The sequence below is a fragment of the Bombus vancouverensis genome, chromosome 14, assembly GCF_051014615.1.
Source record: "Bombus vancouverensis nearcticus chromosome 14, iyBomVanc1_principal, whole genome shotgun sequence".
Taxonomy (NCBI): domain Eukaryota; kingdom Metazoa; phylum Arthropoda; class Insecta; order Hymenoptera; family Apidae; genus Bombus; species Bombus vancouverensis.
This window is the reverse complement of record NC_134924.1, coordinates 12084996-12098078: the sequence shown is the minus strand read 5'-3', so window position 1 is coordinate 12098078 and position 13083 is coordinate 12084996. Positions and strand designations below refer to the sequence as shown.

General features: G+C 32.0%; 6 protein-coding genes across 10 annotated transcripts in view; 3 read left to right on the top strand and 3 right to left on the bottom strand.

Annotated features, from left to right (window-relative positions):
• Window positions 1-2944, top strand: part of LOC117156369 (dynein regulatory complex subunit 7) — a 91673-nt gene extending 88729 nt beyond the window's left edge. The window contains exons 9-12 of one of the 2 annotated variants that reach the window (XR_013060043.1): window positions 7-231; window positions 323-497; window positions 1815-2175; window positions 2364-2944. Coding sequence is in view for 1 of the 2 variants with exons in the window: in XM_033333333.2 (XP_033189224.2) it covers window positions 7-231; window positions 323-497; window positions 1815-1834 (420 nt within the window). In the remaining variant the exon portion in view is untranslated. Of the gene's footprint in view, window positions 1-6; window positions 232-322; window positions 498-1814 lie in introns of both variants that reach the window. The other variant, XM_033333333.2, reaches the window with a different exon arrangement.
• On the bottom strand, window positions 252-2295 carry Bili (FERM domain-containing protein 8 Bili). 2 transcript variants are annotated; one of them, XM_033333338.2, is made up of 6 exons: window positions 2155-2295; window positions 1638-2078; window positions 1107-1561; window positions 878-1036; window positions 640-811; window positions 252-574 (listed from the first exon to the last, which is right to left on the bottom strand). In XM_033333338.2, the coding sequence occupies exons 1-6, from the start codon at window positions 2243-2245 to the stop codon at window positions 534-536; spliced, it is 1359 nt and encodes a 452-aa protein (XP_033189229.1). In that variant the 5' UTR covers window positions 2246-2295; the 3' UTR covers window positions 252-533. The 2 variants fall into 2 exon arrangements, with proteins under 2 accessions (XP_033189229.1, XP_033189230.1); XM_033333339.2 differs by lacking the exon at window positions 252-574 and having other exon boundaries at window positions 725-832.
• LOC117156371 (eukaryotic initiation factor 4A-III) lies at window positions 2722-5108 on the bottom strand. 2 transcript variants are annotated; one of them, XM_033333340.2, is made up of 6 exons: window positions 4845-5108; window positions 4473-4695; window positions 4017-4352; window positions 3712-3934; window positions 3315-3569; window positions 2722-3240 (listed from the first exon to the last, which is right to left on the bottom strand). In XM_033333340.2, exons 2-6 carry the CDS (start codon window positions 4615-4617, stop codon window positions 2988-2990), a joined length of 1212 nt encoding a protein of 403 aa, XP_033189231.1. In that variant the 5' UTR covers window positions 4618-4695; window positions 4845-5108; the 3' UTR covers window positions 2722-2987. The 2 variants fall into 2 exon arrangements, with proteins under 2 accessions (XP_033189231.1, XP_076480351.1); XM_076624236.1 differs by having other exon boundaries at window positions 4904-5108.
• A 1195-nt stretch (window positions 5109-6303) lies between these two features.
• LOC117156374 (uncharacterized) lies at window positions 6304-7935 on the top strand. The gene is made up of 2 exons (XM_033333344.2): window positions 6304-7233; window positions 7317-7935. The coding sequence occupies exons 1-2, from the start codon at window positions 6848-6850 to the stop codon at window positions 7681-7683; spliced, it is 753 nt and encodes a 250-aa protein (XP_033189235.1). The 5' UTR covers window positions 6304-6847; the 3' UTR covers window positions 7684-7935.
• A 14-nt stretch (window positions 7936-7949) lies between these two features.
• On the bottom strand, window positions 7950-9517 carry LOC117156373 (uncharacterized). The gene is given in 5 exon segments (XM_076624239.1): window positions 7950-8252; window positions 8254-8389; window positions 8447-8620; window positions 8684-8931; window positions 9005-9517. Coding segments are annotated over 5 exon segments (882 nt in total). The 5' UTR covers window positions 9149-9517; the 3' UTR covers window positions 7950-8072.
• A 42-nt stretch (window positions 9518-9559) lies between these two features.
• Window positions 9560-13015, top strand: H (transcriptional corepressor hairless). 2 transcript variants are annotated; one of them, XM_076624237.1, is made up of 4 exons: window positions 9560-10285; window positions 10521-10928; window positions 11002-11805; window positions 11883-13015. In XM_076624237.1, exons 2-4 carry the CDS (start codon window positions 10586-10588, stop codon window positions 11915-11917), a joined length of 1182 nt encoding a protein of 393 aa, XP_076480352.1. In that variant the 5' UTR covers window positions 9560-10285; window positions 10521-10585; the 3' UTR covers window positions 11918-13015. The 2 variants fall into 2 exon arrangements, with proteins under 2 accessions (XP_076480352.1, XP_033189232.1); XM_033333341.2 differs by having other exon boundaries at window positions 9560-10928.
• Window positions 13016-13083: the final 68 nt, after the last annotated feature.

The following is a 13083-nucleotide window of genomic DNA, read 5'->3' as shown; positions in this document are numbered from 1 at the left end:
ATACAGAGAACCAAGAGTGAGAAAGATATCACGGAGGATGTAAATTACTTGAAACCGTATTTAGCTCGTTTAGGAAATCCACCGGAACTATCAAAGATTGACGCACAGTTCATACAATATACATGTCTTAATGATTACAAACAGTTACTTATGCGCAGAGCGAATAAGATCTTACGTGAGTTTGACGAATGCTCGCAGGAATTAATGAAAACGCAGGCATTGATAACACAGGTCAATAAATAGTCATGAAGTTATGTTGTTTAATATATTTATTTGATATAAAATTCAATATAGAAAAGCAGGTTTTTTTTTCTTTTTACAGGAAGGAGATTTAACCCGCGAAGAAGAAGAAGAAATATTAGAAAAAATTAATGAATTAAACTTTTACTTACAAACGTTAGAAACCAGATTAGATCGCCATAGAGATTTAGTTCCTATAAGATACAAAATGTTGCTGCATCATTTACAACAAAATCCGCATCTTACGGTACTTAAAGGTGATAACTAGAATTATCCCATGTGAAACCGTATCTTCATTGAAATGACCAAGAACCCATTTGTCCAATACATCGGCCTAAAATAATTATATATCATAAAAATATCCTTAAATTTTTAACGAAAAGGTTGTTTATTACCTACCTTCGTCGTCAAAGGTTGCCAATGTGAATTTACTAAGTTTATTGGTAAAACTTCCGATATTGGAACCTACCGCATGGTCCGTTAAACGATCAGTATTCCCAATATCACCGTTAGTTCCATGACGACGATGTTCCTCGGCAAAGCCAGAAATTAATGTGTCCATCATTATTGCCTAATAATAAAATAAATTCAACTAGTTTAAACAATTAAGTTTAGCTTCATTAAAATCAACTCGTACTTGTCTCGAGAATACTTGTAGAATTTTATAAACTCGTGTCCCATTCTCCCGTACAGGAAACTGTAGAAATAAACATGGCAGACAATTCAGATTACTTTCATCAGAAGGTTTCGCCATTTCCCAGCTCAACTCTGAATACCTTAGACCCAATAATAAACTCTGTAGAAAAGTTATTTTTAACATGTTACTCGAACGATAATTAATTATTTTATGTTGCTTGATTCCTTACGCATTGAATGTCATCCACGATATATACACCCGATGAATTAATAGCAATGAGTACATGCATATCACGATTTGTAATCCATGATGCAAGCCCTCTCACAGGACGTTCGATTTGCCCTTGAAAAAAAGCCGCGCCATAGCATGGCAAGCTCCAACAAAACTCTAAATACTTTTTGACAAGTTTCCTCGAATTCGTATTAGTTCCTGTGTGATTTGGTATTCGTTTGTACTGTTCAAGTAGCCGAGCCTCCGGTGCCCCTTTTCCTCCTACTAATCCTAATCCCACACCGAGACCTAATAACAGACTAGGGGAAGTGTAATGATGAGGCAAGAATCGACCACGATGCCTTCTGAAAAATGCCAATGTATGACTTTGGGGATTATACGGGCCAAGTTCAATTCGTGCTTGCAAAGCACCCAAACTTGCATATCGCGCCTGTCCCTCGCATGGGTAACGTCCTGATACATAGATATAAACATAAACGTTACAGTACAAGCTTCTATAGAAATATGGAATAATTAAATAATTGATTACCTTGCAATACGTTGTTTCTGGCTTCTGCATATAATAGCTCTAATACTTTAGCTTCCTTTATTTGCTCCTCGTCCGACCGAGAAAGAAATACATTTCGTCTGAGACACAGCAAAGGTTCTTCGTCTGTTTCTTCCCTCTGAGAACTATATTTTTTTACTAAGCGATTCCATTTTGCAGCCAACTCTAAAGGCTTATGATTCGGATGCAATTGGACTTCTAGTCTTGAAGAGCAAAGCCACAAAGCAAAAACTGTTTGGCTAGTGAATAAAGGAGTCCTTGTTAATCCTAATTCTCCTTCAGATTGGATCATTGCAAGAATTTGATGTGCAGTGGAACTATGTTCAACATCCATTGATAGAAAAATTCCAGTCATTAAATATACAGCTATTCTTACAGTAGACCTTCCAACATTTAAATATTGGGATTGATTCACTATCATTGCTAAACAAAACAAGATGGTAATAGGAAAATACTATTACATAGAATCAAATGTTTATACGAAATTGTTATTACTTACAAGTTGAAGTATGTCCATCAGGTTTGTAATCATTTTGGTAGCGACGAATAGGCTGTCCTCGCCTAATTGTGCAATCTTCTTGAGTTTCCATGTTTTTCAATTTCCAAATAATTATATAAAATTATATCTTATATTTTCTATTCTCATTTCTGAATGTTAACACTGAATATATATTTATTCTTCTACATACTCTTATGTCATTTCTCCAGGAGGATGATTATCGAGTGAGTTTTAAGGGAATAAATTGCTGATATAGATGGAGTTGATATTTAAAGGATAGATTAATAATAAGCAACTCTTTTCTCTCAACAGAGGAAACAAAACTGTACAATAAATTTCAATTAATTCTTACAAGTCAACCATAATACTGCTCTGCTGCCATCTAAACTAGAGAACCAGTTATTGATTATTTCTCCTTGTTTGGAATAAACTGTCTTGATATGTTATACGTAATTTATTTATAAATTGAAAAAAAGGGAAAAATAAGAGTAATTAGACCAAAATGTACTTCTTCTCTATATTTTATATTATCTATCACAATAAAGGTACAAACTAACATTTACACAATTATATATTTGTATCAGAAATTTATTACGTCCTATAAAATTCTTTATAGATACATTTTTTCACAGTATGTTTAGAAATTAAACACGTAGGTGCGATAATTAAAGCTTCTTTTAAGCTTTACAAATCTTAGTTTTGTAGACGTGTAGTGCGATTTCGAATGACTGTGTTTCTGAACAAATGCTACGGAAATATAATTTACAGATATATTTGTAAGTAAAAATAATTCTTTCCTGTTAAATTCTTAGAATAAGTCCTGAACATTAAAATTATATTAAGTCCGCTACATTCATAGGCATCTCGTCAATTTGTGTTGAATAATATTGTTCAATATCTCGAAGAATCCTTATGTCATCAGTTTTTACGAAATTGATGGAAACACCTTTTCTTCCAAAACGTCCCGATCTTCCTATTCTATGAATATACAACTCACGATTGTTGGGCAAGTCATAATTGATCACAAGAGATACCTGTTGGACATCTATTCCTCGTGCCCACACATCAGTAGTAATCAAAACACGACTAGAAAATAACAAAATAACGATAATATAATAAGTTCAATTTACAATGTTACTGTTTATAGTAAAATAACATACCTTTGACCAGATCGAAATTCCTTCATTATGTTATCTCTTTCCTTCTGTGGCATATCACCATGCATGGAGCAAACTGTAAAATTAGCCTCCCTCATCTTTTCAGTTAACCAATCTACTTTACGTTTAGTATTACAAAAGATTACTGCTTGTGTTATTGTCAATGTATCATATAAATCACATAGTGTGTCAAATTTCCATTCTTCTCTTTCAACAGCGACAAAGAACTGTTTTATCCCTTCCAGTGTCAGTTCATCACTGTGAATAATAACAATAATAATAATAATAATAATAATAATAATAATAATAATAATAATAAATTGAATAATATTGAATAATAATAATAAGTTAGTTTCAATAAAACAAACAATTTCTTTCAATTCAGAGAAATTGAGCTTACCGTTTTACAAGAATACGAATAGGATCTGTCATAAATTTACTGGTCATTTCAAGAATTTCATGTGGCAATGTTGCAGATACCAACACAACTTGTGTTGCAGGTGGCAAATATCTGTATACATCATAAATCTGTTCCTTGAAACCCTTATTTAACATTTCATCAGACTCATCAAGAACTAACATTTTTATGGCTCTAGTTCTAAGAACTCTCCTTTTTATCATATCTAAATATCATAAGAAAGATAAGAAATTTGTATTAATATATTATAACAAACCTTGCATAATTATTTCATATAATCAAATTACCAAATACTCTGCCAGGTGTGCCTGATACAACATGCTGTCCATAATCTAATTTTCTAATATCTTCTCCAAGATTTGTACCACCTATACAAGCATGACATTGAACATTCATAAAATCTCCTAAAGCCAGAATAACTTTCTGTATCTGAGTTGCTAATTCTCTTGTAGGTGACAACACCAATACTTGTGTTTCTCTAACTTGTGTGTCCAATGATTGTAGTATAGCAATTGAAAATGTTGCCGTTTTTCCTGTACCAGATTGGGCTTGTGCAATCACGTCTCGTCCTTTCATTATCGGTTTAATAGACCGCTGTTGAATCGCGGACGGCTTTTCGAAACCTATAATTAAAATACCGTTTTACAATCAGTAATGCGAAGTTCTATTAGATACTGAACTGATAGTATAAAGTAAATAAGGTTATGTTTAAATACGATAAAGAAATAAAACTTTGATAGTACCGTAAGCGTAGATTCCACGTAATAACTCATCTCTAAGTCCCATATTATCGAACGTTGGAATAACCTCCACATCTTCGCTTGTTTCAAACTCAACGTTTGATAGATCTTCTGTTTGTGCGACGCGACGTGATTTTACTTCCGCCATTTTCGTAATTTGTGAAGTTAGAGTACAAGTGACTTGAATATAGCAACGAGCAAGCAAGCCAAACTTTCTTATAAATCACTAAAAATATGATATTATTTACTTTTTAACATGCAGCAATAATTATATAATAAGTAATAATGTGTAATAATTAAAAATTCAATAGAGATAAACTGTTCTTAACGAAATGTCAATTTTCGACCACAGTCGAGTAATAATACTAATATTACCAAGTGAAGGTGGCACGCTGCTAACATATATAAGAACTTATAAAATTAAGGATCAACACCTCTCCTTTCGAGGTACTTCTGAGGTATCCAGCGACTGTTTTCTGTTTATATTCCTTTCGGCTTTAGACGACTTTCGGTTTACATCTCTTATACTGCCCTTACATCACATCTGTTTCTCTTACTGTTTTCTGTTTATATGCTTAACATTAAAAATAATGACACCTAAGGCTTAGGTTCCCAGCCTATGTCCTAATAGGATGGTAGAAAGTAACTGGATATTGTGCAGCAACAAGTACTAGGTAGTAACTAAAAAGATTCATAAGCACAACATAACAGAAATTTATAACAATATCGTGTTTAATCTCATTTTGATCAGGGAGATCTCACTAATGTGTCAACGAAATTTTTATTAACAAAAAATCAAAAATAAAGTTTCATCGTCGCATTAGCATTGCCTTATCTGTTCGAAGGTGATAAAGTCATAAAGTCCTAAAAGATCTTCTGAAATCTGAATGCTCGATACTGGATCTAACGGTTCTCGGTTAACTTTATATTGCCGAATCTTGTCCTGGCAGTATTTAACCCAGCTAAAAAGGGAAACCTCTCCTCCGTAGTGGGGATGACAAGTGTGCAATAAAGACTCCTTTTTAATTGTCAAATAGCTTTTAGCAAAAATTAATAAACATATGTGGATAAAACTTTGCCCATTTTTTAAGAATGACAAAAACTATATTTTCACGAAGTTTCAACTTCGCATTCTCAATTTTATATAAATAATTGACAATTGAAAATAGCTCGAGTTTTGACGGTTTTTATTTATTTACGGCTTAACAAATTAACCAATCTCAACGTGTGACGTCCCATTTGATAGAGAACAAACAAAACACCAAATAAAATAAAATGTCATAACATGTTTACTATTCCAACTTTTCGACTAAAGTATGTCGGCTAAAGTGAGTTATTATGATTCAGTAATGTTTATCAATTTGTGAAGCATTATGAGAGATAAGAAATTTGATATTTGTTTACAGCGTTCAGAGTAACTTAATAAACGATAGCTAGCGACTTTGGCTTGATTCCTTAGGAACTGACGAATTCATAACATTTTACAATAGTAAACGATTTCATATACAAGGTCGTTGAATTTGTCTTAATAAACGCCATATAATGTATCAAGGAAAAAAGATATGTGGTTTCATGCGACGATGAAAAAATATTCATTACACTCCAATTGACATGTCGTGTGCAAAGGGTTAATGTTAAACCTGAATGGTGTGTGGAAAATATATTAAAATTATTGCATTATTCCACTGATCCATTATTATCCATTATTGAGTTTAAAGGAGAATATTCTCTTTTCTTTTCTAAAAAGAATATAGTAAACAATTAATTTCTCTTTCTCAGGCAACTTACAATTAGTTTAATTATTGCACGATTTTATTATTTTTATACTTGTCTATTTCAAATATAAAAATAGATATAAACTTTTTCGTAGAGCCGTACAATTAAATAGGTTTTGTAGCGTGGAGCTCAATGGGTTTTTGTCCATGCTAACGTGCAACCAAACAGGACAGATCCCTAATTTTATAGGATCTTGTCTATGCTAGCTTGTGCCACCTTCAGCACTTGGCCGTATGATACAGCACTAGTTCGAAAATAACTAGAACCATAAGCGTGAGCACTCTCATTTCCTCTCTGATTATATTAGAGATATAACTTACTGATATAACTTAAAGTTTAGGTTTGCCATTGGTAGTGATAAATGCGGCTTGGATCAGAATATTTTATAACCGCGAATAATGTGTTTAAATGACAATTTTTACAAGTTATTACTTTTATTGTTACGTAGATTTTCTTAACGTGAAAACAATGTGTTCATAAGTGTATAAGAATATATTTTTACAATTTATTGTATAAATTGGTATTGCCGAGCTGGTACGAGTCAATGAATTAGATTTTACTTCGATCGTGTTTAAAGCATTATCAGAAAAACAAAAGTTAAAATGAATATTAACGTAATGTTGGATGAACATTTGACAAGTCATAGTTGTGTGAAACTCGTAATTGAATTCCTGAAATATATTTTATATCAGAAACAGCAAATACCCTTTACATACGATTCACTATCTAAGTTACAAATGAAATCAACGGACAGAAATTCGTCTGATATAAAAACATTATTGAATTCTTTGAGAAGCACCTCAGAACAGTTAAATTCGCAGTTTCATCTAAAAGGCTGCAAAATCAAAGAAATTGCTATACTTATTGGTGCTACAATAATATCACCAAGATTACACATCCGAATTGAATTTCCATCTGATATTCTTAGTAGCCAAGAACACTTGGAATGTAAACATGCATCTAGGAAGCCACTGTTAAGTTTAATGAGGTAACGAATAATAAAAATTTTTGCATATAATATTTATCCCATCATTTCTTATAAGATGAAATGTTATAAAACAAAATTTTTAGGTCAATGTTGGAATGTCCAGCATTTCAAGATGCATTGACTTTACCATTGCATCCTACAAACACCTTTGTGCTAATACAAAAGAGTGATAGTAATTCAGTGTCAGAGTTCTTTTTACCTAAACCGCTATATGTACCTTCCAAACAGAACTCAAATTATTTTGTAATTAAACTGCAACACAAGGATCAAGTAAAAATAGACTGTAATTGCATAAATGTAGTGAAAGTTTACAACGAAGTGTCTGAGTCTAATACTAACATAGATAAAGACATTGAATTTTTAAATAATTCTAATGTGAGTATCACACATGTTCCCTATCAATGGTATCAATCTAAAGAAGTGATTAAAGGGTTTAAGTTTACAAGATGACCATAGTTTTAAGATCTAATTTTAAGATAACCAATTAATAAAATTATAGTAAATTTTTAATAAATATGGAGCATTAGATTAATTTCTAAGACATTGAAAAAATGGATTCTATTAAATATGTTAATTATGATATTTAGAATATGCAGATAACTGCAAGTATTATATAGATTATTTCCTAGAAACCTTTTATAACAAACTGTTAATCGTGTAGAATATATATTGATTTATACATTGAAGATATATTGATTATAAATAAAATGTTGTATAACCATTAAATAATTACATTTATTTTTACTGTTTTACTGTTTTACATAGTATAAATTTACAGAAAAATGTAAAGTTTGCACAGAGAATAAACTTTTTTTTATATGTATAATAAACATTGAGAATTATTCTTCCTTTAATTCATAGATTTTAATCCTTAAAATTCTAAAGTCATTGATCATAATTATTCTGGAAATTAATATTACCAGCCCTCCTATCCAACTGCACATCATTACAACTGAAGGGACCTTAAGGATATTTATTACATATTTCAATATTTCTTGTACTATAAAAAATAGGTACATAAAAAAAGTGTAAAAAAGGATAAAATATGTTTGCATGGAATATTACCTGAAGATATAAGATTATATTACACATATAATCAAGATTATGTGTGTAAAAGTTATATATATTCATGTATATCCTTATGATTTCACAATCACTGTAAATAAGCAATTTGTAAGAATTATAAATCTGAAATAAAATTTAAGTTTGATACCTTACATCCACAACTATTTGGCACATATCATATATTTCAGAAGAGATATTTTTTATATTTTTGCTTAATGTTTTATATCCTTGTTGTAAATTGTAATGTGTATATATGGATATAATTGTAAATACAAGATTAAAGTATATTGCAGGAAATACAATTCTCCATGGACCTGGATATCTGTATATATAAATCTAATCATATATAGAAGAGTGCCTGTTTGGTAAAAAAAAAATAACTTGCATTGTTACATCATATCCTCCTTTCCCACACATAAGGAATAGAGTAAACCAAACGATTCCAAATATACAAGATGAGAAGCTTGTTATTAAATACACAACGCATATATTTTCATACTGATAATCAATATAAATATACTTCCACCAGTCTGAATTAATTTTACATACACCATGAATATCATCTAATTCTATATCTTCTTTCAACAGAATAGCTTTTGCCCACAATGGGCAATTACCTCCGAAAATTTGTTCCTTTATATTTCATGTAATATAATATTTTAATTTATTTCCCTCTACAAATACTAATAAAAACTATTAATTATACCCATAATGTGTAGAACAAAACGCTAGATGCATATCCGCTAATCGCGCACAGTAAGTACAAAAACATTTGTAAATATTTCCATAAACAAGAAATTTCAACCGAATCACGTTCAATAAGTTCTTGATATTCTTCTAAAAGTTTCATCGAGACTTTCTTTATAAAATCAAAAAATACAAATTATTAAATTTGCAATTATATTCTTTACCATACCGGTGATTAATATGATTACGCGCTAAACTTCATCCATATCAAAAAATGCGTACTTGATTGGTCAATCAGGTACAAACAAAATTCAAATGCCAACGAAATAAACAAATTTCAAGAAGTCGGAAAGATCATTTTACAGTGCAGTATAGATTGTCACCACATATAGATAATTGGAGTCGAACGAGAATGCACAGTGTCGTTCTACTTTGAATAGTTTGAATCGATCGATGTGTTTTTAATGTTCACTGAAAATAAAGTCCCAAATTAGATTTTCTGAATATCGGATATAGTAGATTTAACGTAACTCCGTACTTTGAAGGAAGTGTTGCAGATTGATCGTGGGAGTTGGACCAAGAAACGGAGGAACGCGCGGACCGCGAACCGCCACAGTGTTGTCGACGAGAAGGATACACGAAGGCGAGAAATTCTTGTTTTTTTTTTACATCCGAACATCGAAAATCACGAGGAAAACGATGGTAGATGCACGTTCTAAAGGGTCATCGAACGAATAAACTCAATTGCCGTGGACACGTAAACCATTCGTGGATGAAGTGAAACACATGTGTCGGTCAAACTGTGTTTTCTACTATAGAGTGCCCGTCCCGTGTTTGATCCGTGAAAATCTTCCGTTTAGAAAGCCAACTTGTACGCCAGTTACAATAATTTATGAAATATCAACGTGCTTGGTTTTGAATAAGCCTATTAACGTGACGAGCTGCTTATTCGAAATGAAATAGAACTGATTGCAGAAGGCGGCAGTGCGTGGGTGGGTGGGTGTCTAGCGATTGCCACTCATGTATAGAAAATTCCTTTTGGAATTTTGCACAAAATGTTACTGTTTGATCAATGATAGTGTGCTTTTTTTATTCAGTATTATTCTGTTCAATTGACACATCATTAACTGGCACATTACCCAAACAAATGTTTTTGGACATAAGAAAAAAATATATCAGCTAAATTTCAGAGTAACGCTGCTCTCACTGTCAATTTTTGACCTAATGTCAATTTGACAGTTTTAAAGGAATAAGATCAATATGATTCTGTCTGCTTGTTGTTATCAACTTTGTTGATTCTGTAAGAAACCTACATTTACTATATTATTTTGTTACTATTGACATTATTGTTGAATCCTTTTAATGTCTTTTCATAGTGTCTAATATCTTAAGTTTTACCAAGTGTTCATTTCTTTTCTTGTAAAAGATGCTTTCCTCAAATTGTGAAACAAAGATAATTTAGCACATATCTTCAAAATTGTCATTCATAGTTCCAAAACAAGAACCCATTTAAGGTTCTGCCTCTTTTGTTAAAGTGATATTAAGAGGCTAAAGTATGAAAGGTCAAGCGGAGAAAAATGGATATCGGTAAAGTATCAGCATGCGCGAGAAGTCAGCAGAATGTCATGCTCACGCAGGTCACGTGAGGGGCACAAGAGAAATGTGCTCACGTGATCCTTCTACATTACACTCAACCCTTACCAAGGCAAATGGTAAAAATTCAAACCCCCAATCAACACATCATTCAGAAACACGCATCGATAATAATCTACTTCCAACTCCTGGTGGACGTTTAAAATTTTTTAAAGACGGCAAATTTATCTTGGAACTATCCCATCGCAGGGATGGAGAAAGAACTACATGGTTTCCAGTTCCAAAGAAAACCTTTTGGCCACCAGCTAGCACAACTCCAAATAGACAAGAGAGTTCCACCTCTCTTAGTGGTAAGTTCTACAAACACACAATTTGTTTTCTATGAAATTAACTCAAATCTAACATCATTATTTACATTTACAGTTTCTGATGATAATTCGTCGATTCAGTCAAGTCCTTGGCAAAGAGATCATTGTTGGAAACAAGCAAACCCAAGACGTAGAATATCTACAGAGTTTAATTTTTACTATTATAGAAGTCCGAAAAATCATTTGTGCGCGCATCCTCGTCTAATCGCAAGAAAGCGTAGACGTCCATTAGATCCTACGTCTTTGTTACTCGTTCCAGAATCAGTAACAAATTATACAAAACCAATTCGCAAAGCAAATGGAACATCGACGGGAAAGGTTTTGAACCTAATTATAGACAAATTGGCCCGTCTCCTAGATCCGAATGTCGTTTCACCTCGTAAACGTATCTTGCGCGAATTAGAGAGAGTATCGTTAGAAGATCAAGCGTCGAAAAGGCGCGCAACACCACAGCCTGCTTGTACAACAACGGCTCCTACTCCGTCACCAAAACAATTATCTTCATATAGTATAACAAGTATTTTGGGAGAAGATAAACCAAGTCACGAGCAAGGTTTTTTGAGGAATTTATTAAAACCAGATGATAGACAAACTGTGAAATACTCATCAAATAATTCATATCCAAGAGTACGAATGGATCCATACATTGGTACAACTAATGCACCTCTTCAGCATCCACTTTATGGTGTACCAATGTTACCTCCTGGACCATATAGAGCTCCCTTATGGATGCATTATCCATCACCCGTCCATTACCCACCTCCTATGCCATTATACGCACCGCCACCACCTCATCCACCATCTCCTCCGGTTCATCATTACAAAGACTACAGGGAACAGACTCTTACACCTCCTTCGGGTAAATTTTTAAGAATATATTATTTGGTATTTATTAAATGTTACAAAGAAAATTCATTTTATTTCTGTCCCGTTTAGATATGCCTCTAAATCTGTCGAAGCATGCGGGTTGAATCTCAGGATTATAAAAGTTGGTGCCTTATCAATGGACAAAAACTGCGTAAACACTGCCCGTGCAACGACAATGCGATATATTAGTATTTTTTTATCCGTAAACAATAGTATCATAGTAAGTAGAAATACGCAACCGGAAAAACAAAGTCTGGATGCTATTCTTGTACATACAAAAACAAAAACTGTCGAAATTGGCATAAATAAGTATTATATATTAATGTTAAATTAAATCATGAGTAGTATTACACAATTTAATGTTAATTGTAATTAACATTATGTATGTAGTACATGTAATCTTTTATCTTATATATGTGCTCATTGTTTTCTCTTTTTGATTGTCACGGAAATACTTTATTGAAATTCATAAATGTGTTCACATTCTAAGAAGATTATGAAATGTGATTCTCACTCATCATTTTTACTACTCATGATATAAATACTATAATGAAGGAAAAAAGAGCATGGTCTCATCTTACGCATCTCACTTATGCATTATCTTGTTATTCTTATTAATGTTACTGTCATTATTACCATTAATAAATGATACGACTATCTATTTTAAAAGATTCATAAGAAAGACATAGAATTATGTACAGAGAACAGATTATTATATTTAGTAGAAATATTCCTACGAATAGTAATATGATATATATATAATACATTTAGGTTAATAGCATCCACAACAGTATACATTTATTTATATAATATTAATGAACAAAAAAACAAAATTGCTTGGTAAAGACCGTGGGGTGTGCCTTAAAAGATTACCTAAATTGCAAAAAACTAAATTATAAACACGAATCGATTCACGAATATGTATTATTATTACTACTATTACTACTGTGTACATATAAATATAATTTTGCGTTACGTATTTCCATCAAATCGACTATTCGTCATTATTTATTGTTAGTCAAACATTACCAAACGTTTTACGCGAAAGGCAAGCTCACACAGGCTCTACAAACTAGTGAGTAATTTTAACTATTCATTTACATACAATTTTTTATTAATTGAAACAGATGAAATATGTGACTGCGCGTAAGCAATTGTATAGAAAGACTAATTTCGTAAATATATAAATATTTCACATACTACATGAGAGTTTTTTTTATTTATTGTCACGTTACATGTGTGTTTCTATATTTATTCGGTTTTATAAGAT

Coding starts and splice junctions, on each gene's coding strand:
- H (XM_076624237.1), top strand. CDS start 10,586: ATGCGCGAGAAGTCAGCAGAATGTCATGCTCACGCAGGTCACGTGAGG. Junction 10,929..11,001: donor GAGTTCCACCTCTCTTAGTG/GTAAGTTCTACA, acceptor TTACATTTACAG/TTTCTGATGATAATTCGTCG. Junction 11,806..11,882: donor GACTCTTACACCTCCTTCGG/GTAAATTTTTAA, acceptor TGTCCCGTTTAG/ATATGCCTCTAAATCTGTCG.
- LOC117156374 (XM_033333344.2), top strand. CDS start 6,848: ATGAATATTAACGTAATGTTGGATGAACATTTGACAAGTCATAGTTGT. Junction 7,234..7,316: donor CCACTGTTAAGTTTAATGAG/GTAACGAATAAT, acceptor CAAAATTTTTAG/GTCAATGTTGGAATGTCCAG.
- LOC117156371 (XM_033333340.2), bottom strand. CDS start 4,617: ATGGCGGAAGTAAAATCACGTCGCGTCGCACAAACAGAAGATCTATCA. Junction 3,935..4,016: donor CACACCTGGCAGAGTATTTG/GTAATTTGATTA, acceptor TATGATATTTAG/ATATGATAAAAAGGAGAGTT. Junction 3,570..3,711: donor ATTCGTATTCTTGTAAAACG/GTAAGCTCAATT, acceptor TATTATTCACAG/TGATGAACTGACACTGGAAG.
- Bili (XM_033333338.2), bottom strand. CDS start 2,245: ATGGAAACTCAAGAAGATTGCACAATTAGGCGAGGACAGCCTATTCGT. Junction 1,562..1,637: donor CAGAAACAACGTATTGCAAG/GTAATCAATTAT, acceptor TCTATGTATCAG/GACGTTACCCATGCGAGGGA. Junction 812..877: donor TACAAGTATTCTCGAGACAA/GTACGAGTTGAT, acceptor TTTTATTATTAG/GCAATAATGATGGACACATT.